We start from the raw sequence: 19,152 nt of genomic DNA, 5'->3' as shown, positions 1-19,152 counted from the left end.
TGCAAGTTTTTAGGACAATATTGTGTTTTTTTAGGACAGTATTGTAGTTTTTTAGGACAATATCATGTTTTTTAGGACAGCAAAGGAGCTTCCTCACCCTGCTCCTAAGCACCCRCCGGGACCTCCTTGTCCTCAGCTTTGCCTCGTCCTGCAAAGCACGATATGAAATTATCACACCTGTAAATTCCAGCTGTTGGGAATACGATGGCAGAGAGGGTCCTTCCCTCTCACCTCACCAACATCTGCCTGCTCCCAAAAGCTGAATTTTCCCTCTACTAATTCCTATGCACATTAAGCTGAATTTTCCCTCTACTAAAATCCCCTGCACATTGTGCACTGTGGCCTGTTGGAAAGAAAGCATTACACAACTGGTGAGCCACTTGCTTAGGATTAGGTGCCTTCATTCAAAAGCCCCTGGGCACTGTGCTGTACAATAACTGCATCAGATTCGCTCCCTTCTCATCTGCAGGTGGATGATAGGCTTGTTTGATGCCTCTTACCCTGCTCCCTGGGCAGAAAGGGAAAAGGAGCCCTGTGCTTTTAAGGCTGGGAAGTTGCTCTGTGCAGCAGTGCTAAATATATCAGTATTCCTTGGGCTTGACCCTCCCGCTGCTGCTCCTGCAGTGCCTCCAGCAAAACAAAGAGGCAGATCTGCCTGCAGGGAGGTCGGGGGCTGTGTCCAGGCGGGAGGGCCCTGCACGTGCCGGAGGAGCAGCTCTCGGGAAGCGGGRGCGCTGGATCGGGTGGCGAGGTGCACCCGCGCAGCGACGCGTGGCCTCGTGTAGGGACTATCACGTCCTGTCCTCGGGCTTGGCCATCCTAGCAGAGGCCGGGCGAGGACAAAGGTTATGAAAAACAGAACATTAATTTTCTTGACCAGCTCGGTTATGAGCTGCAGCTTATTTATACCCCAGCACACCGTTCATATATCAAGGCTGCTCTCCAGCAGTGCATTTAATGGGAACTATCAGATGATTCCATGATGCATCCTCACCGCAGTCTCGTAGAAGGCAGCCCTCCTTCCAAGGAGCAGGACTTTGCGGTTGCAGCTTCTCCAGGCTGGGGGACAGAGGGGGACCAAGTGCTGAACTTGCCCTGCAAACATCCCTCTCCACACAGCACATCTGAGGGGATTGATCCTCGCTTTGAGCCGGGCTCCAGTTTGTTCAGCTTTTGATTAGAGAGACGGGCTGGGACGAGAACAGCAAAACCCCATGAGGTTCCAGACACGGTTTGCTCTGGAGCGGCTGGAAGATGACGCTGTGCGTGTCCCTGATGGGCTGCAGGGTGCTGGTTTCATGTCCCCTCTGAGCATGGCCACCTTTGCCACGTTGCACTGCAGCGGCAGCGCTGAATTCCTGCTTTAATACTGGGATTCCTGCTTTGATATCGAGATTCCTGCTTTGATACTGGAATTCCTGCTTTGATACTGACCTCAGGCTTGTGCCATTTTCAGCAGCATGAGCAGATCCACTTGATTTGGCCCCAGTATTCACAGTGATCAGTTGATAACTACCTGAACACCAGTCTGCTCTGCATGAATGCTCAAGCCCTTTTCCATATTATTGTGCTTTTGTTGTTTCCACATCCTTGGTGTTCTCTGAGCCTTATTTGCTGGGCAGAAGCAGCAGAAATCCCGGTGGGGAGGTGACGTGCTGCCATACAAGGCCTGCCTTGGGGCACAGGCTGCCGTGAGCCACACGAGCTGCCGGAGTTGAATTGAGGTCAGGGAGAGTGGGAAGAGCCGGCTTTGGAAATCAGAACAGTCACAGAGGGGCTTCCTAGGAGCTTGGTGCTGGGCAGAAGAGAAGCCTTCCAGCAAAGCTTCCCAGTGGGATTTAACAGGTAGTTTTGCTGGAGCCAAGTCCTTGGAGCCAGGACTGGGAGTTCCCAGCGGGATTTCTCCGGAGGAGGAGGTGAGGTGTTGGGAAGGGATGGAGTGTGCTCAGGCTGCTCCAGCTTTGCAGGAGTGCTCCTTCAATGGAAAAAGAAGCATTTTCAACCCAAGCGAGGATCCACACATTGGCAGAGGAAAGCTGCTGATCTCATCCATTGCTGATACTACTGAGTATTGAAATGTAGGTAACTACTGACCGAAGTGCGCATCCAAGGAGAGCCTGCCAGGAAGCAGGGGTTCTCTGTGCAAACGCACTCGTATGAGGCAGGTCAGCATGGGCAAATCATCTCTGGCATTGAGGGCATCCCGGGAAGGGGCAGTGAGGAAGGGAGGACGGTCAGGCTGCTGCGAGCAGCATAAAAACATGGAAATGGGAAGTCAGAGCAACCTAGCGTTGAGTTCAGGAATGTTAAATTCCACAAGAAGTAGAAATAAAACCAAAGCATGTTTTGCTGTAGCAAGAGAATACAGTGTGCTATGCAACACAGTCAATACCTGTGTGCAAGAATTCCCAAYGCAGAGGCCTTCCAAGCCTTGAGGAGCACTCAGCTGGTTCTCCCAGGGATCTCAGAGGGTTATTTTAAGATATAGATATTTTTACTTTGCTTTAGCCTCAATTTTGTAGATCTCCACGAGGGAATGTTTGAAAAYGACGTCTTGAAGCATAATCAAATCGAAGGGTCGTATGAGCAGCAGCTGCTAGACACGTGGGTGGCTTTAAAGTGTTGTGTGGTGTGTGGGTTTCAGCCTCGTTTTTGGAAGCTGAGTCAATATTTTGTTAGGTTTTGCAGCACAAATATGCCTGGGCAATCAGCACTTTTTCTTCATGCTGAGATTCTTCAGCCCGCCCTGGATTTAAGTGCCCTTCCTTGAGCTTTGCCACTCTTACAGGTGACTTCGCGTTTGAGTGCGGATCACAGGAGCTCCTCAGTTTTCAGAGGGACAGGGCCTGGTCCTTGAGTGGGCAGGAATAAAATCCCCCTTTACCATTCGGTGTCAGGCTAGGGCTGTCCTGGGGGACATGCTGGTTTTATCCAGGCCTCTGGAGAAAGGGCTGGCGAGTCACATTAAATGACAAGAGCAGGGCGACCTGGGCTGGGACCCATCAAGCAAAGAGTGCTTTATACAGCGTCATGCTATATCCAAATAGCATCCAAATATATCCATTTATATTGTTTTATACACTATTAATGTGTAAATATTTATTTTTATTAATATTATATGAAATTAATATGAATATTAATATATAGATATTTATTAATAATTATTAATTATTTGGATTGTATATCCAAAACATGGCATTTTGGCCCCAAAGGGGCACTTGGTTCTGTGCAGCAGTGCCTGCAARGGTCCTGGCAGAGCAGCACTTCGTGGGCCAGGGCGAGGAGAGCGGGTGCAAGAGCCGAGTGTGGGGAGCACCCACGAGCAGCCCTGCACCTGCATGTGCTGCTGAGGAGGGGCTTGTTCTCCAAGCGACGCTGACAAACGTGAGGGGCCGCAGAAGGGAGACGCAGATGTGCTTTGAAGGTTGGAGGAGATGCTTTATGTTTAAGGGACTTGAAGAGCTCCGTCTGTTTGGTTTATTGTGAGGTGGTTCGGTTACAGCACGTAAGCACTGGCCGGAGGAGAAAAATTGTCTATGAAAGGGACCATTAATGTGATGGAAAGAGGCACAGCACAGGCCAGCAACAGGCAGAGGCAGCTAAAGACATTAAAGCAGAAATAAAGCACGGATGTTTACAGTGACCGACACTGGAATGTGCTGCCAAGGGTACCCCAAGCRGGGTCCCCAGAGCCAGGCCTGAGAAGTGTCCTCTGGTAGCTGCACATCAGCATTTATGGTGGAAAAGCAATAGGCCTTTTAGAATAGAAGGAGAGTCGCCTACACGTGTGTGTCCCCGAATCCTCAGTTGAGTCTTCCCAAGATTCGCACCCATAATTCCCATAGCTTCCTTCTCTTTAAAAGGAAGAACATCTGATTTAGGAAACACCATCTGCAGATGGATATTGCTGTTCCTGTGCTAGCCCAAACTCCTCTTTGGTGAGAAGCAGCCTTTCAGTGCTGTGGCTTTGAGTGTCTTGTTTGGAGGGTCACGTTATCAGGTGCAGCTTTGGCCTAATACTTTTAAAATTAAGCTACTCCAAACGGCAGTTTAAGTCTTAAATTTAGACTTCTTCCTTTCATAATCCRAAAATCCCCTTTCGTGCTGGTGTCTGGCTCTGCCGGAGCCCTGTGGTTCAAATCCCCGGGCGATGCTTTGCAATTTGCTTTGCCTGTCTCCTATGGATTATGTAAACAACGTGCTAAAGGGGAACCATGAAATACTCTCCAGGGTTAAGGTCTTAAAAAGTGACCAACAGAGAAAGGTGCCTGAGCACCACTGAGCTTCCAGTTCAGCCCTTGGAATTAATYTTTCCCACTCTGGTGTAATATTAAGTGCCCTTAATAGCTAATGCCCTGGTTGCATTTAAGCAGCACATCTGTTTGTGCATGTGCACAAAGGACGTATTTATGTCCAGCTTCCTTCCTGCAGGCGCTTAAAGCGATTTTCTCCTGAACTGAGGAGGGTCGTTAGGCAGCGCCCGGGGGAGGGGGGTCATCAATAATTAACGGCGGGCGGTGGGGCCGGCTCTTCCCGGCCGGCAGCGGCTGCGCGTTGGGCTCGCGGGCGCTCCGGCTGCGGGAAGCGGCTGTGCCGGCTCCGGGTCCCTTCCCGRAGGAGCGCGTGGCCAAGCGGCTGGTGGCACCACGGGCACCACTGCTGTCTGAGTCTTCCTGGAGAAAATCACAGAGTCACAGAATGGCTGAGGTTGGAAGGGATYCCTAGGGATCATTCAGTTCCACCCCCTGCTCCAGCAGGGACACCYGGAGCACGGGGCACTGGGCGCATCCAGGTGGGTTTGGGAGATCTCCAGAGCAGGAGCCTCCCTGGGCAGCCTGYGCCAGGGCTCGGGCACCCTCACAGTAGTGGGGTAGTAAGTAGAGAGGAGAAGTTGGATCCAACATCCATCATCCCAAGCACCGAGCGAGACTCGCCCTTGAGCAGTGATGGGAAAMCTGGGGATTCCGGGGGACCGGGAGGACAGCAGGCCCCAGCTTGAGGCAGGGGGGTCCCCAGGGTCCCATCCGGCCCTGGGCTGGGGCTCCTGCTCCATGGGGCTGCGTGTGGGGCGGCCGAGCTGCTGGCAGTGGGGAGTTGAGGGCAGCGGTGGGAGGTTTCACTGCAGCGGCCACCGGGACAGGTCGCTCGGCCCCCGGCGCCTCCGGGGCCTTCCCGGCTGAGTTTCCTTGCAGCTGCTGRGGAGCCGGGCAGCGTCTGCCTAGGAGGCCATCAGTTTCTGCTGCCTTTGACGTATGTGCGAGCTGCCGTGGACAGGCCAGCTGCAGGATCTGCATGGTGTCCGTGCTCCGGGCCGGGCGGGAAGGCAGCAGTTGTGTCGGGCACACAGCGAGGTGCAGCGCACGGGCAAACCGCAGCGTGGCCGTCGCAGAGCGCGCTGCTCACGGCAGGGCCGAACGTGGGAGCTGCCGCGGCCTTTGGCTTAGGACGGTGCTGGGTGGCCCCACTGCTTCCTCAGGGCTGGTTCCTCGCGTGGCTCCAAGACCTTCTCCACACATCTCATCCTGTGGGAGAACGCAAGCCCCCAGGCTTGGGGGAAATGCCGTCCCCAAGGCAGGCTGGGCTGATAGAGCAGTCTGGAGAAGCCTGCCCGGCATCTCCCCGTGCCCTATCCACGGCCCACACGGCCCTTCAGCTCTTCTGCTCTCCAGAGCTCTTAATCTGGYGTGTTCACACGCGCTGTGTTTCCTGAGAGAGAAAATAAACGGGGATGGGTGGGGGGAAACAGCTGCCTGCGTCAGCGGCTTCCTCAACGTTGTATATGCAGAGGCTGGTTGGTACAATGCATTCGGCAGGACTCAAAAATACCTGCGGAGGGGCATAAATGGCGGGATGAGTCCCAGCGGGACACAGTGCTGCAGCGTCGCACGTCGGCGGCCGGAGTGCGCGCGGTCGGCAGCGCGTCGGCCGTGATCCCTGCGCCGTGGCCGCCCCCGCCTCGCTCCGTGTGTGCAGGCAGCTCCCGTGAGCTGCTGAGCGGCCTGACCGCGCCAGGCTCCCGGGAATGGCTGTTCTGCAGGATTGGAGCCAGCTCAGGGAGTGCACGGCTTGGCACTTGCCAAGCCTTGTTCTATTTTYAGGTGGTGCATGCAGGCAGGTGACTCCCTGTCCCCTCCATCCCACTGCTTTCCCCAGTGTCCAGGTGTATTGCCCRGAGAAGTGTTGTGCCTGAGCCGGTTTCTTCAGCTCCCTTACAGCTGTGTCTGTTTAACATAGAGCGGAGTAATTAAGATCCAAGCCCACAGACATCCCATAGAGGGGAGCAAACCATTTGGCTGTTAATTCCTACCTGTTTGTGGATAAGGAGTTGCAATTAAGCACAATCAGCCCTGGGGGAGGCGGAGGTGGCTGGAGGCCTTGGCCAGGGCTCTGCTGGCCCAGTGCTCCGTGTCCTGAGCAGGTCCCGCACGGCGTGACCTGAGGCTGCTGCCTGTGGGGTTTGCAGAGCTTTGCATGTTGAAGAGAAAAGAGGGCTTTGCTGGCCGCATCGAGGAAAATTAAGACAAAATTTGCATCCAAAGAGGCTGGCAGAGGTTAACAGTGTTTACATTCCTCACGAAGCAAATCTGGTTAAATGCTGGCTAACATACTTYACTGGCGCGGTAAGAGCCCCAGGAGAACACGCTGTCAGGAGAACGCGTTTCCACCTCCTTTCCTGCAGCCTTGGGAGAGCAGCGCGTGCAATGGGGCCGTCGCGCTGGGAGCCTGGGGGTCCCGGGCAGGACGGCGGCGGGACGGGGTGCGTGTGGCCTGGGGTGCCCCATGAGCCCCTCGCTGCGGCCCCGCACGCACTGGTGCTTCCCAGCCCTGTTTTGGAGCTCTGCGGAAGGTCCTTGCATGTTGATCCATCGCCAGCTGCTCTCCCAGTCCAGTTTCTGCGGGTCGGCTRGAGCACGGAGCTGTTCTCAGCCCGCAGGAGACCACGGCGACTACCTCCATTTTCGCTTGGCTAAACCCGCCACGTTTTGTCCACGCGGGAACGGAGCAGTTTCCTGCTGCTCCCCTGTGCTTTGCTGGCAGAGGGARCGCAGAGCCCGCACTCACAGGTCCTCGCGGCTGCTGCGGGGGATTTGCTAGGGCAGCATCACGGGCGGGTTTTGTTTGCAGGCTGAAAACACCCACTTGTTGCTCCCCTCAAGGAGTTTGGCTGCCAGCATCTCAAAATACCTCCGCGATCCCGTCAGCCTGCTCCAGCTCACACACAGGCTGCGGCCCAGATTCCTTGCTGGGAAACATTTCCCTGCGACAGCCCCGGGAGCAACGGCCGGTGCCCAGCCTGGCTCCACGCACATGAGCACAGGCGCCCGAACAGAGGTCCTGCATGGGCCTGGAAAGCAGGGACTGTTCTTAGGGGCATCCTTTTGCCCTAGCCCTGACAACACTTCCTTATTTATTATTTATTTAGCTTCATTTATTTCCAGAATTCCCTGCTGTCCTGGCAAAGTAGCCCTGCAAACCTGCGTCCATCGCTGCATCCGTCCGGWAACGCAGCATCGTGCCCCCTCTAAACAAGGAACTCTGTGAGGTTCCCTTGCCGCTCCCGGGCAGGGATGAGCCTGGGGAGCCAAAGCATTCCCAGGAATTCTTGCCTCACTAAGGGGAGTGTTTCCGAAGGCAGTAGTTGATTTTTCTCAGGCGATTTTGTGCGCTGGCCAAGACTGCTGACAGCAGCTCAATATTCAGCTACAGAATCAAGTTTTCTGTCATTTTGATTTATGGCCTCTCTCTGCAACCAGAGTCCCACATAAAGAGGCAGAAGGAGTTTATCTCAACGTTAGYTCACTGTAACTTTATTCCGAAACTGACCTGCAAATGAAAGGTATTTTTAGTTTATTTTATTTTCCTGCGCTGGCAGGAAAAGCACCTGCTCCACTGCTGCATTCTGCTTAAATCCCCTTTACTCTCATGGGAAACCTCTGCTGCGTGAGACCTACGTATTTCTCTCATTTTCCTCTGGATCTGCTGCATCAGGGTTACGTATTTCTCTTCTTTTCCTCTGGATTATGCCAGTAACATATTATCAAAAATACGGGAGCTCYTGCATTGCAGCAGAAGCCATCTGCAAAATGCAGGAAACATTTCCAGCGTGTAAAATGGAAAGAAATTTGGTCTGGGTCCCCCCTCAAATTAAGAGGTACTGCCAAAAATACACTATTTACCACACCCCCTGCAAAGCTAGTTCTGGGTTCATAGAAGCCTTTTGGCTAACTTGGTGTATTAGTATAGACGAGCAGCGGATTTTTATTTCCTTTTATTTTAAGGGTTTTACTCATTTGCATTTTCTAAGCTGCTTTACCTTCGTGAATCTAAACACTCCTCTGCTTGAGGAAAACCYGAAAGTCATCGTAATGACTGCTTGGCACCACAGCCCTGGAACAAGCCAGAACTTGGAGAATGGAATGAGGCGCCATGCGATGGGAAACGCATCATCCCGCTGGGAAAAAGGCTCCTGCTAGACGGAGCGGTGCCCTTTGTGGGAGCAGGACACGAGGCGCTGTGTAAAATCCCTGTGTTTGGTGTGGGGCGGCTGCTGGYGTGGCCAGCCCCGCGAGGCCGCGAGCCAGGGGCAGGGGCAGCTGCTGTGGCCGGGGCTGCGGGGCCGACCCTGCCGCTGTCCCTCTGCGCGGGAGCCGGCGCCTGCCGCGCTCCCCTCAGCCTCTGTCTGCCCCGCAGGCCCGCCGATGAGAACCACCCGCAGGTGAAGCCCGACGCCTACGTGGACAACCTGGCCGCGGCCGTGGACCTCATCCTGCAGGAGCTGCGCGCGTGAGGGCGGCGCGGGACGGAGCCGCCGCCGGGTGAGCGGGGCCGGCAGCCGGAGCGCTCGGCACGCCGGGCCGAGGAGGAGATGCCAAGCGGAGCGGGAGGGCGCCGCAGGGCCTCCCGCGTGCGGTAACGGGCAATAAACCGGCCCCGCACGGGCCCCGCGCGCTGGCGTGCTCGCTGCGTGTGTGCGGGGGGGCAGGAAGGAAAGCGCCCAGCAAACAYGGGGCGCAAGGTCCAGCGCGGGGCCGCGTGGGAGGGAAGGGAACGCGCCGTGGGCATCGACACCAACCGCGAGGATCCCAGCGCCGCTGCGCGGCCGCTCGGCCTGTCCTCCTGCGGGACGGTCGCCCCTGTTCCAGCCCCTTCCCCTCAGTGCCCTGCTGGCACCGGGCTCTCCTGAGCGCCCCGTGCAGCCACACGCGCTGCATGGTGGGGTCCGGGCAGCGCCCCAAGTCCAACGAAAGCCGAGTAAACCCGAGCAGGTTTTAATGACAGAGATCACAGGAAGGCGGCCGGGCTACTGAACCAGGAAGCTTTATTTACACAGTAAAAGTAACAAGCGATTTCCTGAGACCGAGCTGCTCTAGTGCAATCAAGTCATGGAGCGAGGGCGAGCGGGCAGCCCCGGCTGCCCCTGGGCCGCGACAGCCACTTCGTTACTGCAGGGCCGGGCGTCAGAAGGACTTTTTTAAACCTTTTTTTCTTTTTTTTTTTTTTTTTTTGGCCATCTTCTTCCTTCCACCCTTAAACATCAAGAACATAAACTCCGCAAAGCACCGCTACAATCCTAACGTATCCTACATCAGTCCCCATTCAGCCAGGAGCCGCCGAACAACGCACTTGAAACACGACGTTATCCGCCAAACAGGCTGGGCCCTAACGTGAAAAATGACAATCATCTACTTCACAAATACATCGTTTTTGCCATTTTTTTGAGATGCAACAATTCATAAAACAGGCTGCGACATCCGTGCCTGGCACGCAGCGAAATCCCCGAGCGCCCGTTCCCRGTGCTTGGCCTTTTCCMAGGAAAATCCCCCCGTGGGACTGGYGCTGCCGGAGCATTATTGCTGCCGAGACGGTGTCCCCRTCCCGCCACTGGAGCGGAGGGAGACCCGGGGGCGCCACGGGACACAGGGCACCGCCGCTCCCGCCCTTACAATCAACGGCGTGTCCCCTGAATCTGAGGCACATACTAGATTTATATTTAATATTCTTAATTATTTATATATATACTTATATATATATATAAAACCACAAATGTTTTTACCTCTACAGAGAGATTTTTTTAAAAAAGTAAGGCTTTCTTAAACTGAAAGTACATAAAATCATACAAAACCAACAGCTAAATACCCAACCGAACGCCGCTGCGGCCTTCAAAAAAAAAAAAAAAAAGGAAAAGAAAAGAAAAATGGCAGCTACCTACAGCGTGTGTCCAAGCCGACGTGCCCAGGCTAAGGCCATGCCTGGTGGCAGAAGCGTCTTGATAAGGCAACCGGGTTGTGCTGTGTGTAAACGGCGGGCACGGCGGGGTGCGCGGGGCCGTGACGGCGGCACAAGCCGCTCCCGGGCGCTTGACTGTGGCACCCACTGGGATCTGGGACCTGGTTCCCCCCGCGAGCACGAGGAGGCTGCAGAGCGGGTGCCCGGAGCCGCCTGTGCAGCTTTCCTGTGGGCTGAGCAAGAAAAGCGGTGGAAACCACAAAGCGCGTGTCCTTCTGACGCCCTTAGCAGGCGGCCGGGCCGGCTGGTTTTCCCGGGGAGAAGGTGTTTGGTCACCGCGGGGCTCTGCTCCACCAAGGCACGGGGGGAGGAGGAAGCTTTCAGTGCTGCTACCTGGACCGCCAGCGTTTCGACCGCTCGCTCGGGCGCCGTGGGCCTGCGGCTGCCGGGAACGCGCTCCCGCCGCGGCRGGCAGGAGCACGGGAAGCGTGTGGGAGAGGGAAGAGCCCTGGGGGCTCCGCTGGGACTCGCCCCTCTTCCCTCCCGCAGCTCCCCACACGCCGCTGAGCGGAGCCGCAGGGAGCCGCGCGGCACAAGGGCCGGCTCCTCTCCCTGCCCCGCTGCAGCTCTTCCAACACGCTGCAGGCCTCGCGCGCAGCTCTGAACCTGCCGCAGTTGGGCGAAGCCGCCCTGTGCCCCCCGAGCGGCCCGGCCCCGCCGCCCCCTCAGTTGTTCTCTATCTGCTCGATGTCGATCTCGCCGCCCAGCTGGGAGGCGCCGCCACGCCGCCATGGCGCCCGCGCCGCCCTCGCGCCGCCCTCGTCACCCTCGTCGCCCCAGAGCTCCTCCGTGGCGCCGCCGTCCCGCCGCCGCTCCGGCTCCGGCACCGGGGTGCAGGCCGGCGTGCGGCCTGGCGGTGTGTCCGGGGAGGCCGGTGTCGGGCGCGAGCGGGCGCGCGACGCCTCGGGCTGGGCGCCGCTGTCCGGCGCGACGCACACGCAGCTCAGGCTGTTGAAGGTCTGGCGGTTCTGCGGAGGAAGGAGAGCACGCGGCTGAGGAGGGCGCCCAACGAGAGAAAGAAGGAAGGAAGAAAGGAGGATAGAGAGAGAGAGAGAGAGAGGAGGAAAGAAAGAGAGGAAGAGAAAGAAAGAGAGGAAGAGAAAGAAAGAAAGAGTTTCTGGCTGAGGTGGGAAGGGATCCCTAGGGATCATCCAGTCCAGCCCCTGCTCCAGCAGGGACACTCAGAGCACGGGGCACCCGGTCACATCCAGGCGGGTTGGGAAGATCTCCAGAGCAGGAGCCTCCCCAGCCTCCCTGGGCAGCCTGGGCCAGGGCTCGGGCACCCTCACACCAGCGAAGTTCTTCCTCACGGGCACATRKWGCTGCCTGGGCTTCAACTTGTACCCATTGCCMCTTGTCCTGTCACTGGCCWCCWCGTGGGATTTCCAYGTGCTGAGTGTTTGAGCCGGGGCRCTCGGCTCTGGGATCCGTCACTTTCAAAGATGGGGCTGGCTTCTCTTGGCATTGAAGGTGAAAGGCCTCACTCCAAAAGGAGTTATCCACAATTCCTTGGCAAAAGGGAAACACGCGCCAGGCCGGAGGGCCCCGGGACTTGCCCAGGGTCGGACCGGGCAGTGTTTTCTCGGCTGACCTGGATGATGGAGCAGGGGATCAGTTTAGTTTGTACAGGCTGCAATCTGGCAGGGATAGCCAGTGCACTGGAAGGCAGCCCAGAATTCAGCCTGAACACCACAAATCGGGGCTACTGTGAAAAAAAAAAAAGGTATAGTGTTTAATGAGGAAGGAATAAAGGATTGGGGGGGCTGCAAGTCAAACCTTGACTGTTCGCCACATATCTACAAAAAACCTGCGGGGTGGCCTGGGCTGAGCAGCCTGTGAGGTGCAGAAATCCTGCCCGTGGGTCCGGTGCCCGGAGGCCACCGCAGGCCACCCTGCAAGAGGGACATGGTCCAGGTGCAGAGAGGCCACAGCTACATGAGGGATGGGGCCAAGTGACAGGACCTCTGAGGAACAGCTGAAAAGACCCTTTTGCTTGGAAAAAAACAAGCCGAGGGAGAGAAAAGAGGGTAGGATTTGAAACAGTCGGAAGGAATGACGGACCAGCTCCCCATCAACAGCAACGGAGCTAGGAAGAAAGGCCTGAAATTGCAGGAAAGATCTGGTTCTGCACTAGGAGAAGCTCCCTCATAATGACAATACTGGAGCACTGCTAAAGAAGATTGAAATGGCTGCGAAGCCTCCGCTGCAGGTGGGGCGGCCATTCGGAGCCTGCCTGCACAGTGCTCTCTGGGTCTGGGACATCCAAAGCCAGCGAGGGCAGGAGGTGCTGGCATCATCCCACGTGCTCTCACAGACCCCAGGCCTCATTCCAGCTGCAGTGACCTGGAGAGCTTCGTTGCTCCAGGAGAACATCATTCCATTGAAGCGAATCGGCTGCTGTCTTGGTCCATAGGGGCAAATTTAATTCTGAGACCTGTAGCTTGGAGGAACAGTGCTATTCCCCGGCTGTTCTCGTAGGCACTCCCAGGAAATTAAAGCACAAGGATTTTCCTCCTCGCCCAAACTGATGGTGTCCAAAAGGCCCTGAACACCACGGTCAGTGAAGTACCATGGTGAAACGTGTTGGTGCAAGAGCTCCTGGGGTACTGAGCTCCAAGGAAGCTCTGACCCTGTGCAGGAGTCCTCCTCCTCCAGGGAGGCGGATCCCCAGCTCCCTCACGCTGCCACATATCCCGCAGATCTGCATGGATCCACCTGCCTGCAGCGGCTCCGAGCCCGCCTGGGGAGGCACCAGCAGGGACAGGGACAGGGACAGGGACAGAGACAGGGAGGACACAGCGATTCCCGGGAGCAGAGCAGGGCGTTGGTGCGAGGGCACCGTGGTGCTGAGCACTGCTCACCCTCAGGGCCGCAGCGCACGCGGCGGCAGAGCAAAGACCCGGCGCAGGCCCCAGCAGCAGCCGCTGCCCTTCTGCACAAGGGCCTTTTCAAAAACACCCTRGGCCACAAGGCCACATGAAAGCCGAGGTGTCTGCCCTCTCAAAACCTACCCGTCCGGACCTGCAGGAACTCTCAACGCCCGCGGTTGGGCTGTGCCAGCACCGAGGCGCAGGGCATGAAGCCAGGCCGTGTTCTGGGTGCTCTTGGCCAGGCCCACGGCACGTGCTCCGTGCGCCCTCGGGCCCACGCYGTCCTTCCCACAGCTCCCAAGGGARCTTAGGCCTTGCCAGGTGCTCCGACTGCCGCGTCCCAGCTGCACAACAAGCAAGGAGCTGCAAACTGTGGTTAATGGACAACCTGCAATTACCAGCGCCTTTGGAGAAGGCCTGGGGACACGTGGGAAATATTTTCTAAGCGTGCCGAAAAATCTGCAAGCCTGTTTCCAACAGTGACTTAGGCACCTGAAGGCCCCAGTCTCCTGAAAGTCGACAGCGCTCTCAGCAGCGCAAATCCCTCCTGCARATGAAGCTGTGGCGCTTGGGGAATGGTGTTTTCCTCCATTCGGCAGCTGCTGTTGATTGTGCCCATGTTGTAGCCCAGGCTCTTTCCCGAGGGCACTTCGTGTGCCAGGCAGGCCGTTCCTGTGGGCAAGGAAGGAAGGAGGTGCCGCTCCRTGCGGCGCTGCACCAAAAGGGAAGGAGGCTGCAGCAGCCCAGGGGCATTCAAAGCGTCCTCGGCGCAGGGTTCCTGCCCAGATGGAAAGCGTTTCAAATCTTGGGCACTTCTCGGAGAACTGCCGTAAATGCACTCGACATCTAGTGCAGTTTTCCCTTTTGTCCAGACTTTGGCAAGGCCAAAACGCCGGCAGTGGTGCTTCCCCGTYGCCTGGAACAGCCACCGCTAAACGCACGCGTTGCGAGCTGGTTTCCCTCCATGTCAGGCTTGCGCCTGGAGTCATTCTGTGCAGAAATTCTGCTTCCCTGTAAGAGGAYGGGGAAACCCTTCCATGGGCTTGTCGCTTCCAACAGGCAGCAGCTGCCCACAGAAAAGGGCCCCTTCCGCACGYGGCTGCACGGAAGGATCCGCTCGCTCCGGAAAGCAGCACGCAGGACAGCCGGGAACGGGGCCATTCCCAGCACCGAGGGGGGCAGTTYGGGGCAGGGATCCCCGAAAGGGATGCCAGTCCCGTGCCGCGCTCCTCAACGCTGCCGTTTTGCTCTTCACCCTACGAGGGTGTCACTGCTGCGACGCTGCAGATGAGCCCAGCCCAGCCCAGGCGACTGTCGGCGCCCGCTGCAGCCTGGCCGGGCCGGGCGGCTCCGAGAGCCCCGCGTCGAGGGCGAGCGGGGGCTCCCGTGCAGACTCGGGGCCCTCTCCACTGCAGCAAAGTCCCCTTGCCAGGGGGTTCGTGGTTCCAAAGAGCCCTTGTTTGGGAGCCTCCGTTACCAGYGGGCGCCCTCCGCCGCGGGCCTGGATCCTTATCTAGAGCCTTAGAGCTTTGATCCTGTGCAGCGTGTCCAAGCCCTACCTGGCGCTCYGCTCATGCCAATGTCTTATTCACGCAGCTCTGGGGAACACCCAGTCTCTCTACACTGAAAAAAAGCTTTCAGTTGTTTGTAAAGCTCTGCCCATCGTAACTGTAAGAGCTGCAGGTATCCGCACGAGCAGAGCTGCACACACGGGCAGCGGCCTCTCCGTTTTCTCTCCCGTTTTCCAGGCGCTCTCAGATCCCCCAAGCTTCACCCTGAGGCTGGCGGCTCTGCAGGGTGGCTCTGGAGCTGCGAGGTGCCGGAGCCAGGGAGAAAGGGAGAGAATGGCCTTGGGAAGAGGGGGGAGATTCATTTTAGAGCCTTTCTACTGCCAGGAGAGTGAAACAAGCCGCCTTTTCTCCTACAAGCAGCCCCTGTTGGAGCGGGAAGAGCCGCTGTGTGGCTGGGGCAGGTGGCTCTGGAGGCTGGAGGGGACGTGCGAGGCCAGGGCAGGAGCACAGCCGGCTCCGCGTCGCCCGACGGGAAGCGGAGCGGAACCKCTTGGGAAAGCCGAACCCTCTCCAAATGAGTCAACAGCAGCAATTTGCCCAGTAATAGACTTTGCATGGTCACGTACCGTAGCTGCTGCCTTTGCCAGGACATTAGTGAAGTGGAGCAAGACCGCAGAGGAGCGAGACGGGCTCCGCTCGCTGCAGCACCGGTAGCGCCCCGTGTGCCGGACACCTTCCTTGGGGACACTGTGGGGATCTGTGTCCCCCTGCTTGGGGACACGGCGGGTCCCAGTGTGTCTGGGGCCCTGTCTGCTTCTGCGGGATGTGCAAGAGACCAGTGCAACCCGGGCCACYTCCACATCCATCCTCCTCCTCCTCATGCGCTGTTGTGATGTGAAGGGTCAGGGCCAGTGAAAATACAGCTATTCCTTTGGGCAGCTGGTTTCCAAGGAGCAGGGACTGAGCAGCCTTGGACATGGAGGAGCTGGATTTTTGTCCTTCTTGGTCACTTGCCTGCAGACYGTAACCACGTGCGCCCCATGGGGTGCCCTCTCCTCCCATGAGAGGATTCCAGGTTCTACTGCTCCCAGCCCACTGCCCGCAGCAACAAGCAGGACTGGGGAAAAGCAATTCCTTTTGCTGCTGTTTCCCCCGACTGCTGCCAATTCCCTCAGTGTGAAGCTCACTTGTGAGGAACCTCGCAAGCTCTGGATAACCCTGGGTTTGCAGAAGGGGTTGCAGACGGTTGGCAGGGAAGCCCTGCAGGCACATGGAGGCTCCTGGGGGCAGGTGGACATGGAGAGAGGCAACCAGCCACAGTTTGCAGAGACCTAAAACRAGCCTGAAAATGCTTCTGACCTCTCAGAAAGAACCCGTTTCTCAGACGTGGCCTCCAAAACAGGCAGCGAGGACAAAACCAACCATTGTTTCCATATCAGAAGCAACATTTAACATCCCTAAAACCTCCCAACACCTGCAGAGCGTGACCTTGCAGGGTGGTTTGGCAGGCGGTGCCTTCTGCACACAGGAAGGCTGCGGGGCAGCGGTGCCAGGGCAGGAGCGCAGCCGTGCAGGCACTGACCTCTCCGTGACCAACGCTCGGAGCAAAGCGCGGGGGACRCTCCGCAAGCCGCTGCCTCTGTCTCGCCACCAGCCCGGGGATGTGTTAACTGGGAGCTGCATGTCCCACTCCAGAGGGAGCTGCGTGTCCCACTCCAGAGGCTCTCGCGCCATTTCAGGCCGGCTTTGCATGGCGCCTGCTCCTGTTTACCCTCTTTCATCAGTACGTCCCTGTGCTCGTGCCCTCTGTGTCCRGGTAAGCTGTGGGTGCTGCTGAAAAAAGTCTTCTCGGAGCTGTGTGGTTCGCTCCAGGTTGCATTTCCTGTGTGCATCCAAAAGGAGCAGTTTTCCTGTGTTAACTGAGGCTTCCATAGGACATGGGTCCCTGTGTGTCCCTGCGGCCGCCACATGCACAGTCGAGCATCTGAGCAGCAGTCCTGTCATTCCCATCACTTCAAGACCAGGCACCCTGTTTAAAGCAGCTCCCCTGATGCAGTCAAGGAGCATAGATGCTTTCAGAGAGTAATTCCGTGCCATCCCAAGGAAAAGGGTCCACCCTTGCTGCAAAAAGAGCCTCAACTACTACCTTAGACTGCAGAGGTGGGCTCAGAGGGATGTCATGCAGCCTGGCACAGAGGCTGCAGCACCAGCTGCACACACAGCACGTGCAGCATTGCAGGCCATCGGCTAATGCTCCATCCAGGGGAAGAGGAGGTTAGGGACAGCTGGGAACAAGATGCAAGGAAAGAGAACCAGGGAGCGGCTGCTGCAGCTGTAGGAACCCTGGCACCATCAGGAACCCCAGCACCTGCATCTCCTCAGCTGAGTTTGCCGGAGGTTTTAAGCACCTAAAGGAGCACGGACCTGGGTTCTTTCCACGTGTGCAGAGCCTGGAAGCGCTCAGGACCATGTGGAGTTGGAACCTTCCTCCAGGCAGAGGCTTTGCAAACGGCTTGACATCCTGGCCTAATCCGAAGGGTCCGGAGCAGCTTCCCGATGATGCCCAGCGAGGGTCTCCAGCGGCTCCCGAGGGGGCCGCACTGCTTCAGCGCTCACAGGGATGTGAACACTGCAGGTCCCAGCGCTGGTGATGGGGAGCAAACACCCCGGAACCGGGCGGCTTGACAGAACCATGGAGCCACCATGGCTGGAAGACCCTCAGGATCACGGAGCATATCCGTAAGCCCATGCCCAGCTGAGGCTCTGCTGCAACCAGGGCAACTCCTTGGGATCCAGTCGCTTTCTTTATGAAAATTTTCCCCCAACACAAGGAAATGGAAAGGCCCTCGCTGATGCCAGGGATGTTATTCCAGCTTGTGGCCGGTGAAATGTAATAACACATGTAAGTTGTTTTTACTGCCTATCCAGCTTATTAGCTAATAAAATAAGCTTAGCATATTAGATGTTACTGGCACGGCTCATCCAAAGGCAACTGCAGTGCCCTGTGTTTTCCCCCTGCACTCACCCGAACACGCAGCTTTCTGACCCTTTTTATCTTTTAAGCTCCTCTGGAGGAGGAAAAACTAATCACTTCCTTCAACACAAATGAACTCATTCGAACACCCGTTGAGCTGCCAAGCCTCAAATGTCATAAAATACCACATTCTTGTGAGAGGGAAAAGCTGAATTTATAGCATCAGATGTCATCACGTTCAGGAACGGCAAGGAGAGAAAATCCATGGCTGTTTTCCAACCCCACCCCATCAAGYGCTGTCACTGGCTCTATCAGAAACACCCTGAACAACCCCCGAAGCGGCACCCGGGCCAAGGCTCAGCAGCAGCAGCAGCGCCAAGCAACGCACGGGGAAGGCGATGGCCGCACAAAACTAAACTTTAGGGGAAGTTTTTTGCCACATTGGACATGATAACCCTAACGGGGTTAATATCCTGCTCTTGAAGCTGGAGCCATGGGATCTTTACACCCAAATTTATCTCTGCAGTGCACAAGGCTGGTGCTGTCATTGAGCCCGTGATTGCAAATTATTGATGTGAGAAATGTTGAATCAGAAAACTCTGTCTGGAGAAGAATTTTATGAGTGCAGAAGGCAAATGCTTCTTGCCCTGCCCGTGAGAGCCTCGTGCTCTGGCTCTCGCTCACACGTTTCTCAAGTCCCATAATCTGGTCTYGCAGGAAGAGGGCTGCAGAGCAAAATCCTCTCCGATTCTCACTTCAGATCTGTTATCTGCATTTGCACTGCAGATTGACGACGGAGGGGTTGCTCTGCGTTTGCAACTGAGCATGAACCATGATAACATCTGCAGAGTGGAAAATTACAGAGCTGAGAGCATCGAGAGAGGTGAGCTGCGGGCAGCGGGTGCTGGGTGCCGGGGAGGGCAGTGAGGCAGCTCGGGGCTCTCCCTGAGTCCCGGCGAGGCCTTGGCCGTGTTTCTGCTCAAAACACCTACCAGGAGGAAGCAACCTACCAGCAAGGAAACCAAGGGATTTAACCAGAGTGGCACTGCAACGCCCTGTGGAGGGGAACTGATTTTCTACTTCAATAACAGGAGGATCCTTCCCTATAACAACTGCTTTACTTCGCGTTAAAACGGGCGCACCTCAAAGAGATGACAGATTTGGGCCCAAATGGAAACGAGTACAGCTCAGGCTGCCTGGTTTTCTGCCTTAGGGATTTTTCTTCCTTAGGTGTTTTTCTTCCTTAGGCGTTTTTCTTCCTTAGGGGTGTTTCTTCCTTGGGGGTGTTTCTGCCCTAGGGCACTGGATGGGCGGCGCAGGGCGCTGCGCTTCGCCTGCGCGCCGGAGGTGCCGCCTGCCTTACCTGGGTCATCTTGGCGAGGTCCAGCGAGGGCCGCTGCTCCTCGTGCCGCCGGCGCTTGACTCCCACCTTCTTGTCGCTGAGCACGCAGGGCTGGGAGCGGCTGCGGGGCAGCGCGGGCGGGCGCCGCGGCAGCTCGGGCGTGCGGCT

General features: G+C 56.9%; 2 protein-coding genes across 2 annotated transcripts in view; one reads left to right on the top strand and one right to left on the bottom strand.

Annotated features, from left to right (window-relative positions):
* LHPP (phospholysine phosphohistidine inorganic pyrophosphate phosphatase) overlaps positions 1-18,543 on the top strand; it is a 53,364-nt gene extending 34,821 nt beyond the window's left edge. The window contains exons 7-8 of the mRNA XM_026039955.1: positions 8,692-8,816; positions 18,429-18,543. Coding sequence (XP_025895740.1) covers positions 8,692-8,788 — 97 coding nt within the window. The 3' untranslated portion in view covers positions 8,789-8,816; positions 18,429-18,543. The remainder of the gene's footprint in view (positions 1-8,691; positions 8,817-18,428) is intronic.
* Positions 10,953-19,152, bottom strand: part of FAM53B (family with sequence similarity 53 member B) — an 18,342-nt gene continuing 10,142 nt past the window's right edge. Inside the window, exons 3-4 of the mRNA XM_026039953.1 lie at positions 19,006-19,152; positions 10,953-11,255 (exon numbers count right to left, since the gene is read on the bottom strand). The exon at positions 19,006-19,152 is cut by the window's right edge and continues 578 nt beyond it. Of these exons, the coding sequence (XP_025895738.1) occupies positions 10,953-11,255; positions 19,006-19,152 (450 nt within the window). The remainder of the gene's footprint in view (positions 11,256-19,005) is intronic.

This window comes from Nothoprocta perdicaria, unplaced genomic scaffold (genome assembly GCF_003342845.1).
Source record: "Nothoprocta perdicaria isolate Ctin4 unplaced genomic scaffold, notPer1 scaffold_247, whole genome shotgun sequence".
Lineage (NCBI taxonomy): Eukaryota > Metazoa > Chordata > Aves > Tinamiformes > Tinamidae > Nothoprocta > Nothoprocta perdicaria.
Note: the sequence above shows the minus strand (reverse complement) of the source record. Positions and strands in the feature narration are given on the sequence as shown.